At 47.5% G+C, this 27740-nt stretch overlaps 1 protein-coding gene across 18 annotated transcripts in view; it reads right to left on the bottom strand.

Moving 5' to 3' along the window:
• Positions 1-27740, bottom strand: part of ZNF831 (zinc finger protein 831) — an 81340-nt gene that overhangs the window by 12432 nt on the left and 41168 nt on the right. For 2 of the 18 annotated variants that reach the window (XR_014314718.1, XR_014314726.1), the window contains exon 6: positions 15668-15731. The exons of 13 other annotated variants lie outside the window; for them this stretch is intronic. Coding sequence is in view for 3 of the 5 variants with exons in the window: in XM_082742960.1 (XP_082599086.1) it covers positions 20040-20164 (125 nt within the window). In the remaining 2 variants the exon portion in view is untranslated. Of the gene's footprint in view, positions 1-14025; positions 14138-15667; positions 15732-19043; positions 20585-27740 lie in introns of those variants that run through there. 3 more of the 18 variants (XM_082742965.1, XM_082742962.1, XM_082742960.1) reach the window with 3 other exon arrangements.

Here is a 27740-nt window from a genome sequence, read left to right as displayed (position 1 = left end):
TGTGTCTTCCTGACACTCGGACTACATTCCAGGGGGCACCCGGTTAGCTCCCGAGCTGCCACCATGAACTCACAAAAGGAAAGCACCGCCAAGCGACCGGTGAACAAAGGCAGAAGCCACCTTTATTCCAGGGACTTATTCAGCCTCTTCATACACTAGTTAGAAATTGTACCTTTTATGTATGTGTAATTAGGTAAAGCTTTTACTTCCGAAACCACCTGTAATCGTGGCGTCTCCACATTTCTGTTCCTGAGATGAAAGGGATGCGTTTTGATCACTTTCTCCTCTCAGATATTTTCTCCCAGCTCAGTGCCTGGGGCTGGTCTGAAACATCTCGGGGGTTTTAGAGCTCAGCCGTGGACGGAACTCAGCGCGCCGTCACAGAGTGACCCAGGCCCCCGGAACCGGGACATAATGAAAGACGGCCTCACCTCAAACCCGGCCGAGGACAAGGGTTTCGTGATCCGTCTGCAGCAGTGGTTCTTACCCGGGGGTGATGTGTCGAGACTTCCCATGGTCATCCTGACTCGAGCGGGGCAGGCCACTGGCATGTCATCCGAGGAGGAGGCAGCCAGGGAGCCAGTGCCCAGGACAGGGCCCGACCCCCGGCTGCTGAGTCGCAGAATAGACGGCCCGCCTGAAACCAAGTCACCGACTCAAACGCTGTAGGGCCCAGGCGAAGAACATAAATGAGGGAGGCCGCCTGGGGCTAGGGACTGTGGTGAAGGGAAGGCATGCCCAGGCTCGAGGCCACAGGAGACCCCCAGGGCCACCAACGGCCACTGGCAAGGACCAGTTCGCCACATCTGTCCATTTTCCAAGAGAAACCAAAACACTGGATTCCATGTGTTTGTCAGCACCGATGATGAATTTTCACACAGCAACGCTGTGCTAACCAATGTGCCCGCGGTCCGAATTCGGCCAACGGGGGTCAGTCTGGGGCGCTCGCCAGTCACAAAGCTCTGGGGCGCCGACAGCAGTGGAGAGGCTGTACGCCTCACCCGGGCCTCGTGCTTAACGGGAGCAAAGTTTCTTTTAAAAAATGCTGCTGAGTGCGCTGTGGTGAGTGCTGTGAAGTGTGTAAACCTGGCGATTCACAGACCTGTACCCCTGGGGCTAAAAATACATTATATGTTTATAAAAAAAAAATTTTTTTTACAAATGCTGCTGAAAACTACGGAGGAGTAAACATGGTCTTGGAGAAGTACTTTGGGAGTACCTTACGCAGGGAAGTACGTAACGAGAAACTACCAAACGGAGCCAAAACATTTCCTGCAGCAATAGTTGTGGTAGCAAAACAACAGCAACCGACCAAAACACCCATGGAAACGGGCAGGGTTGAATTAAAAAACTGTGGTACAGCTATGTCAAGGGATTTTTATGCCATGATTAAAATGATCAATCAATCTCTAACCTAGGCCCAGAATTTTATACAAGACGGACGAAGAAGAGTCGCACACTTCTACAGATGGGATGGCTCTAGTTGTGAAAAAGCAAGGAGCCCGAAGTGTCTGTTCTGAGTTTTCCGCACGCAGAGGAAGGTGTGCGAGAACACGAGCGGAACCCTGGCAGCTGCAGAGGGCCCTAGCCTGGGGACCATCGAGCTCTCCTCAGATACGTCAATACTGCTTTCTTAGCTGCAACAAGCATGGTATTGCTTTATTCATTTGAAAGAAAAATAAGAGGCACTGGCCCTAAAATTCACACTGAATGGAATAAGGAAAAGCCCCCGGGGTGTGCCGGGCATGTTTGGGCAAAGCTACGGCTCAGGCCAATTCAGTCAGAACGCAAAACACCTGCTGACAGAGGGCTCGAAAGACTCACACTCTGGTGTGTCATGAAGTTCTGCTTCTCGGGCAGAGAGCAGGGGAGACTCACCAAAGAAGAGAAAAATACATTTTTCCATATCTAACCAAATCTGGAGCATTTCTGAACTACCCTAATTTTTTTTTTTTTTGAAATTTCGCCTCTTCTGAGTAATCATTTTTCAATCTCTTTTTTTCAGAAACCACTTTTCTCTATGGTTCGAATTTCTCTTCTCTTTCTCTGATGAAAGGCAATCAGTTTGAGAACACTTCACTTACCATTTTCTCCCAAAAAAAACACATTTAGTGGAAAAAGTATGCTTAAAATCTTTTGGTAGGTTGAAACTTTAATCACACTCAGACAATAAGAGAATGCTCTAAAATGAAGAGAGGACAAATTGTGGAGAAGAAAGAAAACTAAATGGAGAACAAAAAATAGCTAATATTATTTGAATTATTTAGTGCCAAAATTGAGTCAAGAGAATCCACTTTATGGACCATTACTTTCAAAGTTTCTTAACTCTAAATGAAACTGTAGAGAAAAAAAGTTCAGGCTTTAGAATATAATTGATGTGTTTAAGCAATTGTCTCATCATTTCTTAAGATTTACACCCTGGAGAAGGAGGTGTTATCCTGTTTCAGCAATTCTGTAAGCAATATTACTTAACTAATGGCTTTAGGAAAAGAATATCTCCCCATTAATTCTGACAGGAAAAATAATGGTACAGAGCCATTAGCTCTCGTCAGAGAGGCAGGGAGGGAGTTCGTGGATTTGGAACCCTGGAGCTCAGGCTGCCATTCGTGTTTCTCTTAGGAAAACACTTGGAGGTGATTTGTGACAGAGGGAGCAGGGCACGACCAACACCGAGGGAGCCCTACCACCCCCATTCCACTCATGGCAGACTAACAGAAGTTTAAAGGCTAAAAGGGGGGAAAAAAATGAAGATACTTAATTTCAGAGAATTACATCACTATACTCACATAATATTTAGCTATTCTACCTCTTCAACACAATTAGGTAAACCTTTTATCTCAGAAAGTACCTGTCAGAGAAGTTCTCTTTACCTTTTCTGTTTTTTCAATGAAAGACAGCTGCTTTGATAACGTTAGCCTCGGAAGCATCTTCCCTAAACTATATTCGTGGGGGGAAAAAAAATCTAGTTAAAACATTTCAGTCACTTAAAAGTTTAGTTATGTGCATAATTCAAAGGAAGAGATTCCAGTGAGAAAGAAAGTAAATGAGACAAAGAGAAAGAATAGAGTGGCTCCCTCACCCTGGAATTAAATACAGGTTTATGGTCAATGATTGAAGTAGCTCAATTCTACCTAGTTGATGCAGCATGCATGTAGCTGAAGAGAAGAAAATTAGGACATAATCACACAATGACTGGCATTGTGATAAATACCACAAAGAACATGAGTTATGAATCATACCACAAGGACATCTAGTCTCGCTTGAGACTCAGGAGCAACCAGCCTACAGACCCACTAAAATGTCACCTCACAAAACCATCCAAGGAGCCAACCTGATGAAGAAGGCTCAGCCTGGTTCTTCAGAGAGAACATGGCTGAAGGACCCATCAGAGGGACAGGAAAATACATTTACTGAAAACCTCACCACATGCCTGGGTATTGCCCCCTCCTAATGCAATTTTCTGAAAGTTTGTCTCTTCCAAGTAATCATATATTTTGTTTCAGAAACTACTTTTCTTAGTAGTACTCATTTCTTTTTCGTTTCTTTGATAAAGGGCAATCAATTTCAGATTTTCCTCTTGGAGAGTTTTTCTTTCCCTAAAAGATGTTTAGTGGAAAGTCATGTTTAAAATCAATTCTTAAGTTAGAAGTTTATACCCAGACCATAATCATGTACTTAAAATTTACAGAGCAAATGCAGACAATGAGGTGAGGAGGCAAAAAATACAATTACTGGAAATACCATTTGAAATCTATAATGCCAAGACTGAAATCAAGAGTATCTACTCTTTGAATTATTATTTTCAATGTTACTCATTACTAAATGAGTCTATGAAAGATAGTCCATTTCTCAAAATATAATTGAGGTATTTGAGAGAGCTCATTTTTCCTCAAGATTTGCATCCTTAAAAAGAAGAAATTGATCCATTTCAAGGATAATAGCTGGGAAGAAAGATCTTTCCTTTTCTACTTCATTAATCCTGATAAGGGGGAAAAATGGACTAATTTCAAACTAGAAACAAAGACAAGAAAGAAAATATTGGAGTTGGCCTCATCAATTCTGGTTTTCCAATATACCTTAGGAAAGAAAACATTCCCAGCCCAGTCTCTGTGAAAAGATAAATGGTCACAGAGAATCTAGCTCTTCCCTCAATTCTAAATCACAGACTAATAAAACCAAATTTGATGACAAAACCAGGGAAAGAGGAAGAGGGAACACTCTTCTGTTTCCATGGCATGTTTGGGTACGCTACCTTGTGTGGCACAAAGGTCATTTCTTACTTCAGAACACCTGCCGGTGCGGTGCTCTTTGCTTTCTTGAGGAAAGGCAAGTGTTTGGAAAGCTGGAAACCCTCTTCCACTCAGATACTTTTTCTAAACAACATTAGTGGAAGAGTCTGTTTAAAATATTCCAGTAATGTGAAGTCCTGTACACGGACAGAATTCAATAGCATTTCTCACATACTATCTGAGAGCAAGGGGACCGGGATAAAGGGAAAGAAGAGAGGTGACCCCTGCTCTTGAAAAACTTTCATACCAACGTTCACTCAAGAATGTGTGGTTTTCTTAATAATGGCAGAACCCCGGCCGGGTCAACTATGCCAGTCATTGAAATACTTGCAACTCGGCTTCATCTTTTCTCAAGACTTGAGAGAAACAGAACTCCTGTCCCTGCAACCCTGCAGCAACACGGCGAGCAGTGGTTGTGGAGGAAAAGCCTTGGCATAGTTTCTATGGATCCTGACACGAAAAAACAGGGGGATGGTCCCAAGTTCTTTCAGACCCCAGTGGGTAATGAAATGTCAAGTAGGGGCGCCTGGGTGGCTCAGTGGGTTAAAGCCTCTGCCTTCGGCTCGGGTCATGATCCCAGGGTCCTGGGATCAAGCCCCGCATCGGGCTCTCTGCTCGGCAGGGAGCCCACTTCCCCCTCTCTCCCTGCCTGCCTCTCTGCCTACTTGTGATCTCTGTCAAATAAATAAAATCTCTAAAAAAAAAAAAAAAAGAGTCACCTGTGCTCTGCTTGGGAAGACCATGGACACTTGGGACTCACAGGTTCCCTGTGCCTCAGAAGCTGAGACACGGGCAACAAAGCAGAAAGGAGGAACAATAGGAAGACAGGGGCCAAATTCTCACAGGACTTTATGAAGACACTCTTTTGTCCTTACACCAGTTTTAGAAATCCTCCCTTTTATGATGTGAAACTTGAAGTACCAAACTTTTTTTTTTTTAACTTCAGAAATTCTCTCCCACGTTCAGAATAGCGCCTCTGGCCTCCTCTGAACTTAACAAAAGCTCAGGTACGTGTGCAACTGAAAGCCTACCTGGAAATAGGGGTAAGACCACCAGTGCAACAGGAAGGAAAGAAAGAGAATACAAAAGAGAGAATACTGCCCCAAAAATCATTTTTAATCCCAACTTATCAAGAAATCAAATTTCCAGATTTCTTTTTTAAATAGACATTGATATAGTGGAACCATCTAGAAAGTCCAAACTTTGAGGCATTTTAAAAAACTTTACACCCTTCCTGAAGACTTCTACTCCACCGCCCCCCCCCCAAAAAATGTACATCTGTTTTGCAGTTCTAAAGCAAAATAAGGGAAGGAAACCCATGGTCTGAGAGAAAATGGGAGGTGCCCTTCAACTTTTGTCTGGAAGAGACTGTAAACAACATCGTGCATCCAGAAATTCCACCCGGAGAAGGGGTGGAGGGAGAGTGGAGTGGGAGCTGAATCTTGAGGCGGATACACAGTTCTGTGTAATGACCAAAAGGAGCTGAGGGGGTGCGGCAAGAATGGAATGTAAAACACTTGAACCCGCTAGAGGGAGAGGGGACAATCGGGGGGAGCTTCTGCCTCGGAGCAGCTCCCAGAATGCTCCCCGACAGTGGCCCTGGGCAGGCACAGGGTGGGGGCATTGGCACCCCTCACCATATAGCTGTCCACCTGCTCCTTTTCCTGAAGTAAAGACAGCTAAGACTGGTAAGATTTGCTCTCCAGAATCTTCTCCACATAGAAGGCACAGGGTCTGTTTAGAATGTGCACAGAATGAAATGAAAATTCACTTAAGCATGGAAAACGAGGGTCCGAGGAAAGTAGCCTTGGGTGTGTGTGGGGGGGGGGTGGTATTGTCACTGGACAATCATTCAAGAAATCCTCTTGACTCGTCTTTAAAAATATGTTATTACTAAACTCAAATCAGAGAAAGAATACACAGCCTAAATTATCATGGAGTAAACTAACATAATGATTTTGAAATAAAGTAGTTTACACTGTTTCTGTGAATGCTGACAGGAAAATAATGAGAAAATTGCATGAACATCCATCAAAGAATGCAGGCTAGAAGCACCAGGAGCGGGTTCTGGTAGATTTGCTCACTCAGGCCCCTCATGAAAATTGAAAAAAGTCAGTGAGAAGAAGGCAGAAGACAAATGGCAAGTAAGCTCCAGCCCCAAAGGACGCCGGTATCCAGAGACAGAGAGCCCATGGCAGCCTGCCAGGGAGAAAGAGATGCGTGGATTATGATGTTCCACGCGCATCCTATCACTTCAAGGAGTTGCCAACTTCTCTGTGCAAGAGCAGCCTTCAAAACTTCTATCTCGAGAAATTATTAGTCTATTTTCACCTCAAATATTTCTCTCATACAGAGGAAAACAAGGCTATCCATTTTCCTTGCAAAATACCCTCCAATCTTGTATTCACCGTGAGCGGTTGCCAAGTACTCTTCATTATTATGAAAGTTCTCTCAGGGAGAGAAATCCATACCCAGCCTCTAATAAATTCAAGGGGGAGAGGACAAGAAGAGGTGAAATAGCATGAGGTAGATAATCAAATTTAAAATAGGTTCTAGTGTAGAAATGTTACCCTGTACACAAGCTCGGAGTTCGCTGCCTCCTATTACTAGGGCTTCCCAGTACATCTTCTGAGCCAGAATGGCGCAGCTTTGATGCTTTCTGCCTCACGAATTTCAAAGAGAAGAGAAAATTAACCCCTTTCCTTCCATGATTTAGCTTTGCAAAAAAGGAAGTGAAGGTGGCAAAGTAATGGGGAAGGCCCGTCACTGTCCTCCTATCTGTCCTCTGGTTGGGGTACGCAGCTTGGGAGGCCTCAGACCCTGAGGAGGAGGAGGAAACCCTGTATATTTGAGCCAAGGACCCAGAAGCGAGAGCGACAGACATTCAGAGAAGCGAAGAGACCTAGAAGGATCAAAATGACTGACGACAGGAGGCTCCAGAGGGTCCGGACGGCCAGGATGGAGCCGGCCTTCCACTCCTCTGACGAGGAACTCCAGTAAGAGTTCCTCCACCCCGAAATCAACGCAGCCACCAGGCTTCCAGGCAGATGGGGCAGGAAGGGCAGGAACCTCCAAATTGATGACGATTTAGAAGTGAAATCAGATTTGAAGGAAAAGTTGAAGGTAAATTTTGAATCACATGGAGACCCCCAGGGAGGCCTCAGCCAGAAAGAGTGCTCTGAGGATCTCGGGGAAGCGTTGCCAGATAAAATGGGGATGACCACTTAAATCTGAATCTCCGGTCAGCAAAGGATCATTTTTAGCATAAGTATGTCTTGTGCCATGTTTGGGACATACTTATGCTGAAAAAATATACTCACTGTCTGAAATGTAGCTTTAACTGGGTGCCCTGTATTTCCATTTGGCAACTCTGGCCATGAGCCACATGGAGCCTCTTCCCCTGAGCAGCTCCAAGCACCACACGCTGTTACTCCGGGAATGGCTGCAGGCTCTAGATCAAGCAATTATTACCAAGCAAGAGATCTTGTGACAGAGCACACCACAAACATGCTGACAGTCCGATGGCCCCAACCAACTGCTCTTTTAAGATATTATTTATTTATTTATTTATTTATTTATTTATTTGAGAGACAGCACATGTACATGAGTGGGGCGGGTGGGGAGGGGGTAAGAAGCAGAGGGAGAAGCAAACTCCTCGTTGAGTAGGAAGCCCAATGTGGAGGTTGATCCCAAGACCCAGGGATCATGATCTAAGCTGAAGGCAGATGCTTAACCAACTGATACAGGCATCTCGGCCCCAACGGCTCTTGATGGAGAAACGGCTTATGCATCCGAAACACTCAGGAGCCAAGCCCACAGGCAAAGGCCAAAGCCCGGTCTGGCGTGGGGAGAGAGCCAACATCCCAGCCCTTCTCCCAATTTTCAGAATTTTTTCACCACCACGAGAAAACAACCTTCAGTCTATTGGGGAAAATTATTAATCTCTCTAATCTCATGATTTCTCCCACTCCTGTGTACCCAAGGATCCCAAGCCATTCATTTTCCTCCCGAGAAGTTCCCCGAACCCACACTCACTAGAAAAGCCATCGAGTAGAGTTGGTTATCAGGTTTTCTGGGTGACAGACCATGGCTGGCCTCTAACAAATGCCAGAGGGAAAGAGAAGCAGAGCAGAAATGGCATGACGCAGGTCACGGCACCGGAAGGCACATTCGGCAGAAAGGCATTCTAGAGTTCCCAGCCAGTACCCAGGACTGGCAGGCACGACGACACTTTCAAGACAAGAGTCTTGTGCTCATAACTTCTCCAGCAAGAGCTTTAACCCAGAGGAAGGGGAGAGAGAAAGAGCAAACTTCTTTTTCTTCTTTTTAAGCCAGAAGCGGCGGGGGGTGGGGGGTGGTGAGTACAAACTTTGGCTCTTAGTAGTAAACCAGCCAATGGCATCTACTTCAGAAAAGAGCAGAAGGTCTTTCCTGCCAGGAACATCTTTTTCCCCAAGGGCAAAAGGCTCAGAGGAAAACAAGCCCCATCCAGAGGAAGGGACTCTGCCCTCAAGGAGGGCTCCCTGAAGGGACAGCCGAGCACCCCAGAGAGACACTTGGGTATTCGCTTCCCTCCCACACCTGCTAGAGGAGGGAGAAGGAGGCAAAAGGACCCAGTGGAATGTCTGATCCAAGTGTTCGCTTTTGGGTTCATCACATGGTTACAGCAGAGAAAGGCGTGAGCTGCTTCATGAAAGCTTCTTGACGCTGCAGGGATCTGGGCAGGCCTGGAAGGAGGAATGTATTTACGAGGATTTCAAATGGACCCGGAAGGCCACAACACACAGACAGAAAGTACGGGACTGACCAATGGCCAGGCTGGAAAATCAGGATCCCATTCCCTTCCAGTCAGTTCAAGGCATTTTTAACCTCACTATGCAAAAACAGCCATCAAAAATTCTGTTTTTAAAAACTATTCGTCTGTTTACCTCAGAAATATTTCTCCCCAATATCTGAGGACCCAAGGCTATCCATTTTTCTCACTGAACATCACTCTACTTGAGTGCCTCACGCTCCCCAGAAGAGAATCGCATGTGCGCACTCCAGGATCATGAAGGTCACTGAAGCCGAGAATGCTCTGCCCACCTGCTAATAAACTCAGAGAACAGAAGTGGGAGCCCATGAAATAGCACAGGGTAAATAGTAAAACTTAAATCAGGTTTCAGTGTGGAAATGTACCTTATGGTTATTTTCTAGCTAATCTCTCTCCTCTGACTTACGTATGTTTTCTCAGTGAGGATTCTAATGCAGTTCCTATCCAATATTTTCAAGGAAAATAAAAGTAATTTACTTTTCCAATAATGTCTGGGTTCAGGTAAAGACTATGTGAACTTGCGTCTCACAGAGCAGCTCCGGGTTATCCCTATTCCAGAAATCCTAATTACACCATGCATCATAGGAGACAGAATCTGGTGAATGGGGAGACTCTTGAGGGCAGAGGGCAGAGTCTGCAACCAAAGGAAACCCATGGAAAAATGGGGGAATGGGAGAGGGAAGCCAACTTCCTGCAGGTAAAAAGTTAAGGGTGGGCATAGGGGCCAGGTGACCTTGCAGGGGAGAGCTTGACAGACCTCAGCCCCTTGGTCAAGGTCAACATCAACTGCGGTGAGTCATGCCAAGAGCATGCACCCTTGATACGATGGGTCGAGAAGGTCACTTCACCCCTGGAGTCTTGCTCACCAAACCATCACCCCAACCTAATCATGGTGAAAACACCAGACAAACCCCAACAGAGGGACATCTGACAATATACCTAGCCAGTCCTTCTCTAAACTGCCATGGTCATCAAATACAAGGAGGGTCTGGGACATTGTTACAGCCAAGGGGAGCCTAAGGAGACATGATGATAAAAGCCACGTGGTGCCTGGGTGGGATCCTGGGCTGGAAAAAGAACACAAGAAAAAAAAGTAGGGAAATCTGAATCAACTATATAGCTTAGTTAATAATTCTTTACCCATAGCTAATATATCACTAATTATAACAAACATGCCATACTAATGTAAGGTGTTAAAAATGGGGAACTGGGGGTAGGCTATATGGGCATTCTCTGAATGATCTTTACAACTTTTCTGTAAGTCTGAAACTATTCTAAAATAAAAGGTTGACTGGGGAAGAAAGGAAAGGCCAGTGTGCCAGGTGCTGTCTCCTGGGGCCAGAGCTCTGTGGCGGAGGGAGTGGTCTTCCCCTTCCATTGCTCTAGAGGTCTCAAGACTTAGACAAAAATCTGAGGTTCCTCTGGAAGCCCACATCCTCTCCCTTACTCTCCACGGCTTGTACAACTTGACGCGGCTCTTCTGACATGTGACCATGAGGGCCTCCTTCCTCCCGGAAGAGACCTGAAGCAAACAGACACCTTGCCCCCACTCTCCTGTCCAACCACCTTCCTCAGCAGAATTCCGGGTACTGTGCTGTCCAGACACACAGCCTCATCTGCAGACCTCATGGAAAGGAAAATGCAGGCTCTTGTTCCAAAGGACTGAGCTTTTCAAGCCTCCCAACAGAGCCCAGGCCCCGGTGTGGGGCCCTCTGAGTGCTCACACGGGTCACACACTGTGAGGGCTGTGGTAGGAGGCGTTCACAGCTTGCCATGAAGCTGTTAGTACCAGCACGGACAACCCACAGGACAGCACCTGGAGGGCAGAAGAAGGGAAGAATGGAATCTCATAAAGCCTGACATGCATGGAAGTGGGGTGGCCAGCTGGAGGAGCTACACCTCTGTGCCCTCTAACTCCCGAGGAAGCCCGAGCGCCCCCTCCAGCTGGAGGAACCGGACAGCCCGCAGTGGGAAAAGCCGCTCACGACCAGAGGGGGTCGTGAGGGCGGGATGGTGATCTGGGTTGTTTTCTCTCCTATTCTTTCCCAGAAGGTGGGAGTGGAGTGGAAAAGGGGGACTGTTGGCTTTAGGGGCGGGCACGCATGCGCGTGTGCACACACACACACACACACACTCTCACTCTCCTCCTCCTGAGAGAGGGATTAACTCCTCAAGAGCTGGCACACAAGGACTATCGTTGTCAGTTTGGATCCTCAGGAACATTGGAAAGGGGCTTCGGAGAATCCCTCAAGCTATCACCCTGATTCCTGTCATGTTTTGGGGATAAAGCAGAGGAGTGGCTTAGGTCTGATAAATAAACCTTTCATCCAACCCCAGGGCCACACGGTACTTCAGGGATTACTGAACCAGAGGGATCTGGGTAGGGACAGGCGGGGAGGGGGGTGCTCTTCTTCCTCTGAATGGATTGGTTTTGAAGCCTTGGCTTTGGTAGAATTGACCTTCATGGCTGTTTCCTGATCAGATTTGTGGGTTTTTGGTTTGGTTTGGTTTTTGGTTTGGTTGTTTGGCTCTCCTGTTGTCCAGTGTGCGCCAGACTCCCCCTGAGTTAACGTGTCCTTGCTACATGCATGTCCCCCACCACAGCGGAGGGGCTCAAAGGCAAATGTCGGGGGGAACTCCTGGGCCCATGGCAGCTCACTGAGACACCCACTGCCCATGCTGAGGGAGGAAGGAGGTGACAGCCAGTGAGTGATCCTGGCACCTCAGAGCTGTGAAGAAAGTCGTTGGCTCCCACCTCCGGTCTGTGCCTCAGTGTCCTCAACTATGTGATGGGACGATTCAAGCCCTTCCTACAAGGGTGGTGGAGAGAATTCAATGAGCGGATAGCACATGCGCCACGCTCAGGCCTGGGATGTTGTGCCTCAAACGGGTGGGGCTGCTACGGCCTTAGCGCTGCCAATACCGTCACCTCTGTGACATTTTTGTATCATCTGACTCATGGCTTTGTGGCTTAGGCCCATCTCCCTCTGGCATAGTGACAGGACCTGGTCCTGATCGTAGGTTTTTCCAGCACCTAAAACACTGTGAGTGGCACATAACAGGTACTCCATAAACAACCTGTTACATGAACTCACCGAGTGAAAACTAATCTTGACTCCAAACTCAAACCACACCCTGCTTTTCCACTTCATTCCTTGAGATCGCAAATACAAATTTGCATAGAGACTTCCCCCTCTGTTGTGACGGCAGATCCTGGGGGAGGCTCGCCAAGGGTTAACGAGGTGTCTAGCAGCCTGGGGCGAGGGGGAGAGGTCCTACAGTGGAGGCAGACCCCAGGGAGGACTCACAGTTGGACAGGCTTTCCAGAAAATCTCGTCTGATTAATTCACAGCAGTTCTTCCCTCCCACCCCCACAAGTGAGATCAATAATGATTTGACTCTGCTCTACTATTCTCACTGATTATAATCATATTTAAAAACCCTGATCATTTTCTTAAACTCCATTTAGTGTCAATTTGCATTCATCAAGGGTTTTTCTTTAAAGGGGTAGTGCTCTTTAACGGCTAAATCTGAATTTTGAAGGTGACAGGTCCAAAGTGTGAAGGGAGTTTGAAGAAGATGAAAGGTGCCCGTGTTTTCCAGCCATGTTCCCACAATGGCCTCGCCACGCGGGAAGGTTCTGCCTCCTGCGTTCGGAGCCGGCTCGAGCCTCTCTCCTCCCAGTGACACGTGGTATAACCTTCTTCGAGCGGGTATATGGGCGTGCCCGCGAGCAGACCCTGGGCGGTTGGTGAGGGGCACAGAGAAGGAAGAAGGGACTATGTACAGACGATGCGATGCGCTTCTGCAGTGATGACGGGCTCACACCTTGTTCTGTGTCAGTAACAAAGGTGTTTCCACTACTGTGAGCTGCTACTGATGCTCACCATATAATTTGAGATTTCTTCAGTGGGCGACGGTGGGAAAGAGCAAGGACTGAATCGAAGTGACAGGGAGGAAACCAGCCACCATTGGGTACAGTGCCTAGAACCTTGGGGACAAAGGAGGAAAATGTGTTCCCTGTTTTATGATCGGGGGCTGGGGGGAGACCATGCAAAAAGGTTTCAAAACAGAAGCATCCGAAAGTATATGCTCAGGAAAGAAAGGCACGTCCCCAAGCTTGTAAACATGCACATGGCTGTTTAGTAACAAGACTCTTAAGCGGGATCGCTCGCCTTCTGCAGATAAACAGACAAAAACATGCTCTTCTCTAACGAGCATTTCAAAGTTCTAGCTGTAATTTTTTTTCTTTTAACTTGACTTGTTACTGTGATAGAGAATGCAATCACGAACAAGATTTTACTCCTGCTTAGGGAGGCACATGGTCAGGGTACGGAGGGAAATCTAACCAAGGAAACAGAACATGGAAAATGGCATTACTGCATGAATGTTAACTGAAACTTCTCTTTACATGAAAAAGAGTTTTGGACGTTCAGCCTGTCTATATCTCTAGCTCATGGGGCAGAGCATGTGAGAGGCCTCCTTATTCCTGATCCCTTTTCTTAGTAACAAGAACCTACTTTCTAAGTGAGGTGCACTGTTGCTCTGCTTAAAAACTACATTTCTCAGTTTTTCTTGCAAACATGACCAGGTAATTAAGTTCTGGCCAAAGAGATATGAGAGGACATGATCCACAGAATTTGCAAGGCATGCCCTTAAGGGAGGGGTAGATACCTTCTCCTTTCTCTTTTCCCTTTTCTGTTAGCTGGAATGCAGACCTAATGGCAGGAGCTGGAGCAGCCATCCTATACCACAGCAGAAGGAAAACCTATGGCAAGGAGAGTAGAGCAACAAGACAGAAGGAACCTGGGTCTCCACAGCACCATGGAGCCACCAGACTAGACCAGACTACCTACACAGATGGTTGTCTCTGGGAGAAATAAACTATGTATCTTTTAAAATCATTGTTACTTTCAGTAGTGGTGAGAGAAGCTAAGGCTTTATTGTGCTAATACCATGGTAATGAAAAACACTATAGTGCAAAAGTCTAAACTTTGTCCACATACAACGTTGGTGAATCTGCCATGTCTGCTGACTGCAGGAAGTATTAAGCTTCCATCATTTTGCCACATCTGCAAATTATCTGAACCAGGGATGAGCAAACTATAGCCTGTAGGCCAATTTGGCCCACCACTTATTTTTATAAATAAAGTGTGATGGGAACACAGTCACGCCCACACATCTACCTTGTGTCTACGGCTCCTTCTGTCCTATCATGCCAGAGTTGTGCAGTTGCAACAGGGCCTGCATGGCTAGCAAAATTTTTTTAAAATACAAAAAAAAAACTTATCTGGCCTTCTATAGAGAAAAGTTTGCAGACTCCCATCTATACTATTAATTACATAAAAAGGTATAATTAACACCCTTTTCCACTTAAACTAAATTTAAAAAAAAAAAACTATATTACTGCCTCAGGGTGGGATGCTGGTATCACTCGGGCAGGCGCTGCGGGCTGTCTCTCCACTATTATTCTCCATGCTCTCTTACCCACGGGACCCCAAAGCTGTTTGGGGCACCTCTACAACACTCTTTTCCTGGACTCCTTGCAGCCACGGGTGGCCTTGTGACCCAGATACCCGTAGACGACGAGACACAAGTAAGCACTGCTGGCAGCCCTCAAGAACGTTCCGGAGGCATTCCCCTTTGGGCTTTAGGCCCTTTCCCTGCCTGCAGCACAGTCTTAAGGTCTGCGGGCACTGCAGAGGTCACGCTACCCACAGAATAAAGGCACAGGGTGGCAGAAAAACAGAAGGATCCTGAGTCACTGGAGGCTCCCCGGCCAGCTAGACTAGCTCAGACCTCCTGTCCTTAGCCTACTTGTTGTATGAAAAAAAATGAACCATTTTTTTCCAGAGCTCCTGACAATTGTGTTCTAAATTGCTACACGTGCTCTAAATAGAAGGTGGGGTTGGCGGATAACACAACACACACAAAACCAGCCTAATTATTCACCATTTCCTATGCCCACACCCTCTGCAATGTGATTTTTAAGGCCTTTCATGGGAGATGGAGTCAATTTCTTCACCCTTAAATCTAGGCTGGTCTCGTGATTCTCCTTGGCCAGTAGTCTACAACAGAGATAATATGCAGTCCTAAACCTAGGCCCCCAGAGATTGGTGTGAATCTCCTCGCTCGATTTCTCTCACTCTCACTCCCTTGGAAATCAGTGCAGGTTGGGAGACATATTCTTTTCTTCACTCTCATTCCCCAGGCTGAAGCCCAACCAACTTTCAGGGATGCAAGTGAAGCCAATCTCCCAGCCGTTGCCCCAGCTCACCCCCACAGACGTGTGAGCGAATCTGGCAAGGCTGGACCAGGCAGGATCAGGTCAGCAGAATGCCCAGTTAACCCAAAACCTCACGGACAAGACTAAAACACTTACTGCTAGGAGCCACTGAATTTGGGGTCTTCTGTTACACAGCAGTAGCAAACTTCAGTCATGGCTAAACATATATTTGATGTAAGTTAGCTACTGCTGTACAGCAGATATATATATGGTCACCTCTGGTGTAAGCTATGTACAGAAGTACTCTATGATCTAGCCATTGCACTCTTGGGTACTTACCCAAAGGATACAAAAATACAGATTCAAAGGGGCACAAGCACCGTGATGTTTACAGCAGCAGCATCTACAATAGCCAAATAAGAGAGAGAACCCAAATGTCCATCAACTGAAGAACAGATAAAGAAGTTGTGGGATGTGTATGTACATATATACATAGCAGACTATTACTTGGCCATCAAAAAGAATGAAATCTCACCACTTACAATGATGGGGATGGAGCAAGAGTATATTATGCTAAGTGAAATAAGTCAGAGCAAGAAAATCACATATGAGTTCACTCATATGTGGAATTTAAGCAACCAGACAAACATTGGGAAGGGGGAAAAGAAGGAGGGGAAAAAAAGAGAGGGAAATGAACTGTAAGAGACGCTTCATGACAGAGAACAAACCGAGGGCTGCTGGAGGGAGGTGGCTGGGGGGTGAGCTAGACGGTGATGGGCACCTGTCGGGATGAGCACCGGGTGTACTGAGTGCCAAATCGCTGAATTCCACTCCAGAAACCAATATTGCACTGTATGTTAATTAAGTAGAATTAAAAGTTTTTTTTAAAAGATGTGTAATCAAGTGAAAAAAAGTAAGATGCATGTGTATATTTATGATTGACAGGCATATTTTTTGATAACTAGAATTCCTTCAGAATAGGTCTTTATAAATCACAGAGGTCAACACACTACATGTCAGGGCTTCCAGTGACAGCTAGTGAGGTCTGGAAAGAGCAGCACAGTAGTTCATGACCTGGAACAAGGGGTTGGACCGCCTACTTTCCTGCTGTTCCTCGTTACCACCACCTCCACGTCAGTTACTACCTCTGGGTCGATTTCCTCATCTGCGAGATGGGGATAATTACAGCACCTGTGTTTCTGTCCAGAAGCTTCCAGGAGATAAAATGGCTCAGAATAATGACTAGTCCAATGATAAGTGCCCCAATGATACAAGCTACGATTATTCCTGTGGTGATTATCAGATAACGTAAGATTCTACGAGCAAATCACAATGGGACCAAGCACTGGGCAGAACCAGAGTCTGGGAATAGAGATGTTCACACTAAAGAATCCTAAAAAGTGAGTGGTTCTTCACAATGGCACATGGGAAGCTAGAGTTTCCGCGAATGTCCCTCTCTGACTGACTCATCACTCATATGCTGGGTCTTCTTCTGTACCTGTTTATACTGAAATACTGTGCTTTCAGAAGGTCACGTCCAAGTCAGGCAAGACCCGCTGGTCCCACCTCAGCCACTGCTGAGTGTGTAGAAGGCATGGTACGTGGAGGATTGCTCAGGCCTGACTAGCAGAGGTTGCCCCAGCTCGTCCTTCAGAAAAGATGGAGCCACTTTATGATCACATCCTTACAAAATCTCCTACTGTATGAGGAACTCCCCAGTTACTTCATGTTGAGTTACAAAATACAGTTTAGGAAGGTGCACTGGCCTCACACCATGCCGGCCCCTAGTGGGCTGGCTCACTGACAGGAGCACTAATAAAACTGGTGCTGAAAAAGGCCACAGGAGGGCGGAACGTTAACATAAACCTAGTTATGCTTGGGCACTTAGGACTTGGTTATAAGCACTGGATATTGTTGCAGATAAGTCTCTTGAAGATTGCCTTAAAAAGCAAAACAGGCCCTGTTGACCCATGGAAGCCGCATATGCGCATGGACCAGGAGAAACTAAAGCAGCCCCAGCGCTGTGACAGCATGGAGCTCCAATTCCAGAAGCACTGAGTCTCAAGTGGCCCAGATGAAAGTGCAGGTGTTGCGCTCTGGAAACTCCTGTCTGACTCTGGCAGGTGGCCCTTGTGGTGACAAGCGGCCACACAAAGATGCACGCCACAATCCTGGCTAGAATGATGGCTCATGCGTTGGGAGCAGGAGACACAAGACGGCTAAGTTAATAGTTTATGTCATGGATGGTTTATGTCCATATTGAGTATGGGAAGGAGAAATTGCCTGCTTCATCTACATCTTTACTTATTATATTTCAGGTTAGCTCCCAAACACCTTTCAATCTTTGTGTTGAGAAAACAGGGAGGCCCGACATTAGGATGTGAATGGTGGGGAGCTGCAACACACAGTGTGCGGGTGACTGCTATCTTGGGTTCTTGTGAAAGTGATTTCTGGAGAGGGTGCTCCTGGGAGAAACCCGACAGGAGCTGGAGAAACAAGAAGTCAGACAGCAGTGTGACTTCTGAGAAGTCTAGCCTCTGCCTGAGCCCACAGGGAGGTCTGCAGTGTGTCCCAGTTGGGGGGGCAAGGGCTGCGCAGCCCGACACCCAGTCAGGCAATGCCCTGTGCTTGCAGACGGTAAGATGGTCCCATCGGCCAAGGGCAATCCTTTGCAGAAGGGCCCAGAGAAGAGCAGGAAGCAGCATGCGGTGATGGGCGGGTGCCTGGCCTGAAGGGGAACCTGGGCAGGCCACCAACAGCACCTGCCGCCACCGCCGCCCACAGTAACTTGCAGCACCCTGCATGGAGAACAAAGCTAACCTCTCGGCTTTGACCTCCCACACCAAGGAAGCGAGAGAAGCTACGATAAACATCTGAGTTTGTTCTGAGTTCAGCAGCGGGTTGGTCCATCTTCACCGTCCTTTGGGAACATCCTTTTCCAAAAGAAGTCAGCTGGCTCATGATCACCTCTCTATCTCCAGCTACGGGCATGTTCTGCCCATCTGCCCATACAGAAGCTTCCGGGCCAGGCGCACGACCCCAACCTCACTGAATCAGAGTCAATGCTGGGGTTTCAGCCCGAGTGCTCTTTTTCTACCACAGGCGCTAAGTGGGGAGGATAAAAGCTAAGGCCCCTGGGAGTCGCAAATGGAATGAAATGGGATAAAAGCAACCCAGAGGAAAGCCAACTCCAATAGGAAGATGGGAGAATCAGAGCCCAGGTGACATTGCTGGAGTCCCAGTCAGGACCGCTGAGGGCTCTGCATTACGTGAGCAAGCCACATCTTCCTGGTGCTTAAAACCTTCCTGAGTTGGGATTTCACTTATTACCAAGAATCTCGACCCATCCCCAAACGTCCTCTGACTCGTAGACTTCCTCCCCCCTTCCTTGTGTACCAGAGGATGAGAGGGGCAGATGCCATGATACCCACTGACCCTGAACACCCTCTTAACCACATTAAAGGTGGGATTACAGAGTTCCTTCTTGTTACCTAATGACGGATCTAAAATTCAGACCTTGATTGTCTGCTACCAGCCCCTGGAAAACCATCTAATGTGTTTGCCTAAGAGCTGCAATCATGACTTTGATGAAAGAAGCTAGTCTTTTTTATAAGGAGACATTTCCAACAGACATTGATTAATCTAGTTTCCCATTCTTCTAAGCAAAATAATAGAGAAATCATCATTTTCTTCCTTATCTAACTACACAGATGACTGCTTCGTGACTCCTCAAATTTATTGAGTGGCAAAACTGGAAGCAAAGAAGAAATATGTCCTGTGTCCTCAGAAGCATCGAGAACCTCAAGATGTCAGGACCAAAGCAAGCAGGGTGACGCCAGTGGATGCACATCCAAGCAGAGGCAGGGACAGGCAAACACATCAGGAAGAGCCTCTTCTTCCTCCAGGAGGCTCTGGAGCAAATCAGGCTAAGCAGGTCTTCTTAGCATTAATGCAGAGTTACTTAGAACTCACTAAAAACGTTCCCCATTTCTTAATTAAAAAAAAAAAATTTATGCATTGATTCAGAATGAAATGTTACTTAAATGAATCCAAATTAGTTGAAATTAAAGACAACACAGACTTCAAAAGGCAGAGTGGATCAAGATTATTAAGTGAAAATACATGTGCCCTCTCCCCTGAGCAGTGTGCGGCGGTCTACAGAGTAGAAAGCACAGGGAGCCCTGCAGACACAGGAAGCAGTTTTAAAAGGAAAATAATTGTTTTCATATTAAAACATATAAAACCGATTTCTTTTGAACCACTAATGTGTGGATTTTTAAGAATCAATAACATATTACATTTAATCCAGTTGAATGAAGATGAATGGGAATGCTTGTCCTTGGTTCTCAGTAGTGTTCATGAGAATGCTTTTTGGAATTGCCGTTAGCATGCAATTTGTTGTTTTCTCTGTTCAACTTGGAAAAGCTTGAAAATCTCAACACTTTACGAGACAGCGGGAACACAGTGAAGTATGCTTGATATGCCCTTCAAGAAACAATGTCAAATGCGCAGTAGCTGCTCAGTAAACAGCCCCAAGCGTGTGGATGCCCAAGTTGAGAGAGATGCCTCAGCCAGGACCGGGCCAGGTATGAGAGCAGTCAGACTTGTCACGACGACAGGGCAGCAAGTGTGCGCGGGCAACAAGCACCATCCTCGGGGCGGAAGGGCATGGAATCGGGAAGGGACATAGGAAAGCCAGAAGGGGCAGCCCCTATGTTCTCTTCTCATGGTGCAGGGGAGTGTCACCCCCTTGAACTTGGGAGAAGCCAGCCTGGGAACAGATGCCACTGACGGAAGCCAAGCAACAAGATGTGTGGGCTGGCAAAAAGTGCGCACCTGTTGTAAGGAGAGAGAGAAGTCTCCAGGGACAAGGATGAGGTCACACCATCACGTTTCCATAGCGGCTACTGAAGAATTCCTCATGGTCTTGAACTCACAGTGGGTGCGGTCTGTATCCTGCCAGGGGGAGCGGAGTGGGCCCACTTTCCCAAAAATCATTTGCCCCATAGTAGCGTGAGCACACTGGGTTCGGCGTTTGGCTCGAGTGCCCCAGATGCTCCGGGTGCGAGATGGCAGCCAGCACCCTCCCTTCCTCCCCGCTCCTCCTGAGGCAGCCTCTGAGGTGAAGGCTGGAAACTACCTGAGTGCGTGTGGGTCCGGATCAGTGTGTACGTGTGTGTTTGAGTGCAAATTCATCACCATCGTGTAAAAATTGGGAGAGTTTCTTTAATGGAAAATTCTGTGTCTCTGGCTTCTCTATGAAGACAGATTAGTAACAATGAGCTGGCAAGCTCACCACGCAGCTCCATTTTAAATCATATCTGATTAAATTATAAATTATAATTATTAAATTTTAAATTATATATATATGATATAAATGGTAACTCAACAGCAAGCAGTTACTGCTATTATAAGCCTCATGTTATGGATGGTAAACCAAGATGGGGAGAAGCAAAGACTCTCCCCAGAGACCAGACAAGGGAGGGTGGGGACCACCAGATGCAAGCCAGGTTGTCTCCACCCCCGCCCCCACGTTGCCTCCCAAGGACTCTGGCACCAAGGGGAGGCGCCATGGCCCCCGCTGGGCAGGCTGCTGCGGCCTCTCTCCTCTCCTGCATCTCTGTTTTAAAAGGTTTGCTATTAACATTTTTCATGTGCTTTTTAAAAAAACATGGCCAACTCTAAAAGAGAGCCGGTGTGCTTCCTAGTTGGGGAGGATAGAAACGGCTCCTACTTGGCACAGAGAGCTTCAGAGGTCCTGCTCAATCCACAAAGACAGGCAGCTTAAGTTCGTGGCGGAATCCTGGATTCCACATCACATGCCTCAGGACAGTCCTCAAACCCCGAAAAGGTGCTTGAGCGCCCCGTGCAGTCCTTCCCGACTCTTACCCATCTTCTCTGGCTCCCCCTTTCCTCCCCTCTCCGACTCTCCTGTTCTCAGCTGGGGCTTCTGCCTCCTCTCGTCTGGCAATCATGTTTGTTCTTGCACACGCAGGCAGCATTTAAGTACAAGCAACAGAATCACACAGAAGAGCCAGGGTCTTCCTGCTCTGACAATGGCGGAAGTCCTTCTCCAGCAGGGGTCCAGCCTGTTTCCAGAAGCACCAGGACTCCCTGTCTCTAAAACCCTCCTCTCCCTTTCTCTGGCTGCAGCCTTACACATTAGTTCAGCCACGTAAATTCCTAGGAGCATGAGACAAATCTGTGGTGAGGGGCCCCCTGGTATACAGAGCAGCCCCCCATGTGCCCAGCACCCCCCCCCCCCGCCCCGACCCCGGGTAAAGCCAGGTCCAATGCACATCCAGACCCAGGCCTGGCTGAGATCGGGCACCGGGGCAGAAGCAGGCTGCAAACGTATGCTGTGTCAGCCTGTATTCACAGACCGGCGCTAGGGGGCTCCCTTGAAGTTTGGAAGACAGTTTCACATCAAATAAAGAGTCGTGCTTTGCTTCTTCCGGGTAATAAATTCGCAGAGCTTGTTTTTTAACCCCCACCAGAGGTTAAAACAGTTTCATAAAAAGTTTTGGTAAATTCATGGGTAACTTTGGAGGTTATACGAGGTTGTTGCCAAAGGGAAAAAAAAAAAAAAAAAGAAAGAAAAAGAAAAAACACAGCCTTTCTCTCTGCTCATGTAAGAACCCAAATGACAGAGCCCGAGAGGGCGGACAGGAGGGGGGCTTTGGGCTTTCTTGTTCCTTCTAGAAGGGTCCACGCAAAGACGTGGTGCCCACTGCCCCCTAATGCCAATCGGGGGGGGGGGGCTGGGGGGCTGGGGGGAAGCAGAGGCAGGAGATGAGCTGAGCTCATCCTGCACCAGGGCTCTCAGACTGCCGCGAGCCCCTGCAGCCCAGATTGCCTATCCAAGGCTGTCTGTGCTGCCTTCCTGATTTTTCCACTGCTCTCACCCACACTCTGGGGCAAGGGCTGGTCGGGGCTTTTGCACCCATTTCTTCCTGCCAGGTAGTCAGGAGTAAAGCAAAAGTTCCAGTCCCTGAGTAGGGGGTTAAAAAGAATGAGAACTTTATAGGATTCATAAGAAATCAAAAGAGACAAGAGGAGGCAGAAGGAAAACAGCGCAGTTAAGGGAGGGGGCGTCGCACATTAACTATGATTCAGAGACTCAATGCTCTGAGTTCATTTTTCAATCTGCCTTTAGCTAGGGGGAAAAATATAAGGAAATTATAGAAAATTGAGAAACAAACATCTCCGAGAGTGCTTTGCACCCGGGGGTGCTTAATGAACACTTAATAATTTCAAATGCAAGTACTTAGAAAAATGGTTTTTGTCCATTCCCGGCACGCCAGGTGCCTTGTAGCAGAAATGGGAGAGCTGACAATGACTGGAAATGATCACTAATGTCTACGTGGAGGGTACAACAATTACTTTTTCGTGTCTCTGAAGTTAAGGAAATAAACAAGCCAAAATTTTTAGAGTTTTAGCAAAGGAAAAACCTTGGAACTTAACTTGCATTTCTTGTCCTCAATGTTTGAATTCAGGCAGGCCTCCTAACTGCGATGGAGGATGGCCACAATACCCCCCTGCCGACCCCACGGGGTCATAGTGAAAATGAGATGAGGAAAAACCCTTGGAGGAAACTCTCCAAACGCTCAGGCAGAGGGCAATGCTTGTTGCTGGAGCAGACTTCCTGTGCTCCCTGCCAGCATCCAATATTGGGGTGAGGGCCAGTGTGAATGCACATCTTCAGAGGAAGGCAGTGCCCCTAAGCAGAGCTGGGGGTTGCCAGGGAGATGGGGTGGGGCTGGGTCACAGAGGGTTATTCTGATCCTTCTTGTTTTTCTACCTTCAAAGGGTCTCACCTGAGACAGGGAGAGCACCTATGCAACCATGTGTCATAAAGTGCCCCCAAATAGCTCCCCAATAACAATGAAATTCACCAGCCATGGACTCATGGGACTTGTAGAGGTCTTCTCCAGATCTGGGGTGGAAATTCAGCACACAGCCTCCCATTGTCAGCCATGAAAGCCACACTGACAGAGTCCTTTATGGTTGACAAAACACCCTTCTACTCACCAACACACATAGCTTGAGCCTCTCAAGAGCCCCCTGGGCAGATTCCCAGACCAGTTTCATGGGGTTTTCAGGGGTCAGGTGAAACGAATCAGTGCAGGTGAACACCTCTGAGATCTATCTAACACCCCCATTTTGACAGATGAGGAACTGAAGCAAAGAGAAGGGATGGCCCTTGCCCAAGAATGCAGTAAGAGGAAAAGTCAGGATTTGAACAAATTCTTCTGACTCCAAAACCAAAATTTCTTCCCTACACCAGTCTTGTCCTAAAAAAGGCTAAGAGGAGGGTACTGGGATTATTGGCTATCTAAGGTCTTTTGTACAAATCAGCTGGGTAAGATGAGATGTCCAGCATACAAGGATACCTGTAAATATAAATGTAATAAAAACAGAACTGTGCTCTCAAATTCTAGCTGGATTTGCAACCTAACCTCTCTCTGTTTAACAGGGAGATTAATAAAGAGTTGGTTAGCAGGCATTAAGTAGTAGCATCAAAACAAGACATTCTCTGTGATATAATCAAGAGACTTAGAGGGGAATTAAGAAGAGAATTACCTTCTCACTATGACTGATGTATTTTAATGTTACTGTATGTATTACAGGATCACTCCTCCTCTAGGCTCACCTAGAGGTGATGATGCCACCATTCTACCTCAACTTACCACTAACCCCTTAGTTAGAATTACTCCTAGAGGAGTAATCCTCCTAGAGGATCACCTGTCTCCAAACCTACCCCCTCCTGAAGAGAAGGTATGATGTGGAAGTGGGAAGAGAAAGACAGCGGGAAGAGAAGGATCAGCGAGGTGAGCTCTGAATCCTTGGTAATTCTGCACGCCAGCTGGAGGTCTGCTGAACATAATGCCAGAGATCGTCACTTCTCATTCTGTCTCATCCTCTGACTCTACCTGCCTACTGGCTTCAGCATTTCACACAGAAAATTCTAGAACAAGACTCAGATCTTCTTTTGTGGGATCTGCTAAGAAGGGGCTCTTCCAACTCAAGGTTGAGAATGGTTTCCAGAAGGTCCTTCAAAAGCAGGACAGTTTTCATTTCAGGTTTGGGATTGAAGGTCTGTCTTTCCTTCTCTCTCTCAAACTCTCAAGATAAACATACGTCTATCTTTCAAATGCCCGTATTTCAACTTCTCCTTAAATGACTGTATCATCCTGCCCTCCCACTTCCTCAACTGAACCAGCCATGAGTGCACGTTCTCACCTTCCGTTGGCACAGAAATCAGAATTCAGAATGTATCGCTCTGTTCCTACAGGAATCTATTAGTGACTGCCAAGGGAAACACTTAGCATTTTAGATAAATAAGTAAATAGTAGTTAAGTGCTGTGCGCCTCCATTTCCAGCAGTTTAGTGTATATGGCAAAATTTCTTTATGATCCAAGGAGGAAAAGACGGATGACAGAGAAGGGCTGCCTTCGGGCCGGCCGCGTGCTGCCATCACTCCACGCGCGGTGGGGGCCCAGGTGGAGGGGCCTTCGAGGGGGGGGTCAGAAGCGTGGCGGCCCCCCCTCATTATGTTCCTGTTTATGCTAGCCTACTCTCCCTTCTCGCTCCAGCCGGCCTTGTCAGAGTCCCTCATTTGGCAGCTTAATCATATCAGCGCGCTTACCGCACTGCATCTGTAATGACTTGTTTACCAGTCTGTGCCGGCTCCCTCTGCCAGACTGGGCTCTCCCTAAGGACAAGGGCCGCGTCATGTTCTTCTATGCCTCTCTTCCTGCTCCCACACACTGCCTGGCACAGAGCAGGCCCCAGTAATTGCATGTGAACCTCAGGCTGTGTGACTCTGGTCTGTGCCACAAAGGCGTCCCCGTCCACCAAACAGTCCCTAAGCTCCTTGAGAAGAGGGCCCACGTAATCTCCCTCGGCGCTCTCAAGGGGCAAAAGGGGACTCAACTCATCACATGTGTGTGCTGAACTGCATGAGCCCAGGAGTAAGAGGTAATCTGGACATCCGTGCTCTTTACCTGCCTTGTCCCCTCTTCTTTGGGGAGACCAGCTCTCCTTGACCCTTAACTGCCGTGGCAAAGGAGGCCCCTGCCAGTCCCTCCAAACAAGGTCAGATACGCGATCCAGACCTGGCCACTCAAATCCCTAGTGACTAACTCAGGAGAGACACATGGCCCCATTCGGGCCAGCAAAATTCAGCCTGGGAACTTGGGCAAGGAGCTGGGCAGAGTGTGAACGGGCTGGGAGGTCCCAGGGGAGCTACAGCTGACAACTAAGAGGACAGAGGGGCCAAGCGATGGAGAGAAACATCGTCCTGATGGCATCACCCATACCTCTGAACCTGGCCAAGCCTGCAGCCATTGTCTTACACAGAAGGGTTTTGCTCAGGCCAGTTTCAATGGAGTCCCTTTTCCCTACACCCAGAGCCCTTCCTGCCACCACATGCAGAGTGGAGAGCTCCACCTCCAGTGGCAACATTTCCGAATAAGACAACCAGGGTGTCTGTTTGGGGATAATAAAAGCTTGCAGAGAGAAACATTGCTATCATATTGGCAGACGCAGTTCTGTGAGCCTTCTCATTTTATCCTGGGAGTCTGGGCTGTGGCCCCAAATCCCACACTAAACCAAAAAGGACTGAGAAATCCATCTCTCTGCCTTCTGTTTATAATGCAGAGCAAAGATGCTGCTCAGCCTCTCTCTAAAGCCCTCACATATGACTGTTTGCTCTCCTGAGCTCCCGGGCGGCCTGAGCTCTCTGGGAGGGAGCTGGGTGACACTCAAAGCTCAGCAGCCGGCAGATCGATTCATCCCCTCCTGCAAACTGCTCACCGGGTCTAATGAATTGGCTAGGCACAGAGAAGGCCTGCGTGGCTCTGTGTCCTCCACAGTGACAGAGCTCTCTCAAAGCAGACTAAGACGTCGTGCCTTGACTGAGGAACAAATCTATTAATATTGGGAGAGAACATCAAACTGTACTGGTGGACCTAAAGTCTGGTCAAGAGAGACTCACTTCCCTGCGATTTAAAAGAAAAGAAAACAAGAACAAAAACAGTCTTGTGATTCCTCCAAGTTTTTTCCCTACTGGGTAAGGCCAGCCTTCCACATGGTCCATCTGGGGAGTGGTCCCAAGTGAGCTGCCGGGTGGGGCAGGAAGGCCACGCTGTCCACGGGCACCGGAGGCAGTATCTTTTAGCCATCAGAGGAACTTTTTTAAAAAGTTGGAGAAGATCAAGGAAAAGAAGATGTACTTTGAAATGCTACAGCTGGGAATGTAAACAGAGAAGCAATCTGGAGAGATCTATCAGAAATGTGCAACCCAGCACCCAGAGACTCAGCCATCCCTCTACTTGGGTCTCCCTATAGAAAACCCCCCGCTCAGGCCAAGAAGTTTGAACAGCCGGTCCCAGGAGCAGGATGCAACAGTGAAAGGCTGGCAATGCCAGACTCCCCCTGATTAGCACGGCTCCATAACTCAGAGCCCTCCCACACAGAGAGGCTCTGTCCCTATCTGCAAGGTTGAGATAGGTCTCTGTGTATTTATTAACAGTGTGGAAAACTATGAAATGTGGTTGAGTAAAACAAGCAGCGAGTTGCACAATGAGACATACATGTGGCTGTTAAGCACACATGCACGTGGCTGTTAAGCACACACGCACGCACACGCACAGATAACCATCTGGCAGATGCACTCCAAACAGCCGTTTTATCTGAGGGGGTGCTGGGAATGGCGGGGGGGGGGGTGGTCAAAGCGAGCATTAGCCTTATCTACTGTACTCTGATGCGTTAAAGGAAGTATCATTCATGCTTACACACATAATTAAAAATTAATAATTCACTATTTTATACCTCTAGGTGGAGCATCAATTTTCCCAAGATCTTTTTAAACACAAATGTGCCCAGCCTGTCTCCAGGGCCTTCCAATCAGTCTCCTGGGGACCACGCCATCTGCCACAATCCCTGCTCCACTCTGCGCCCGGAGTGATCTTTTCAATGCCTCCAGTGACAGTCTCCCCGCTGCCCTCCTCCTTGTACCCAAACCCTTCAGCAGGTCTCGGTCTTCCTCAGAAGCAAGATCAACGCCCCACCCGAATGTCTGCAAAGGCCCAAAGAGTACCAGCCTCTCCTGCATCCTCTGATGGCACCTGGGCCCCCAGGCCTTTCTCACCACCCCCTTCCTCAGCAGAAGCCTCTGGGGCGCTGTGTGGGAATCAGATATACAGAGTCTGAAGTTGCCTGGGAGGCCCCTGGCAGGCCCTGCCCACCCCTAAAGAGGCAGAGAAGGTACGGACTTCCAGGAGGGTCCGTGCAGGTCATTCCATGGCCTCGGCAGCTGACTCTGGTGAATGCAGAGTTTAAATCTATACAGGTCAAGCAAGGCCTTATAAAAGTTAAGGAAACATTAGGTTAGGACAACACAAGCTGA

This window comes from Mustela nivalis, assembly GCF_964662115.1.
Source record: "Mustela nivalis genome assembly, chromosome: 8".
Lineage (NCBI taxonomy): Eukaryota > Metazoa > Chordata > Mammalia > Carnivora > Mustelidae > Mustela > Mustela nivalis.
The sequence above is the reverse complement of the archived record's forward strand: the minus strand, read 5'-3'. Positions and strand labels throughout refer to the sequence as shown.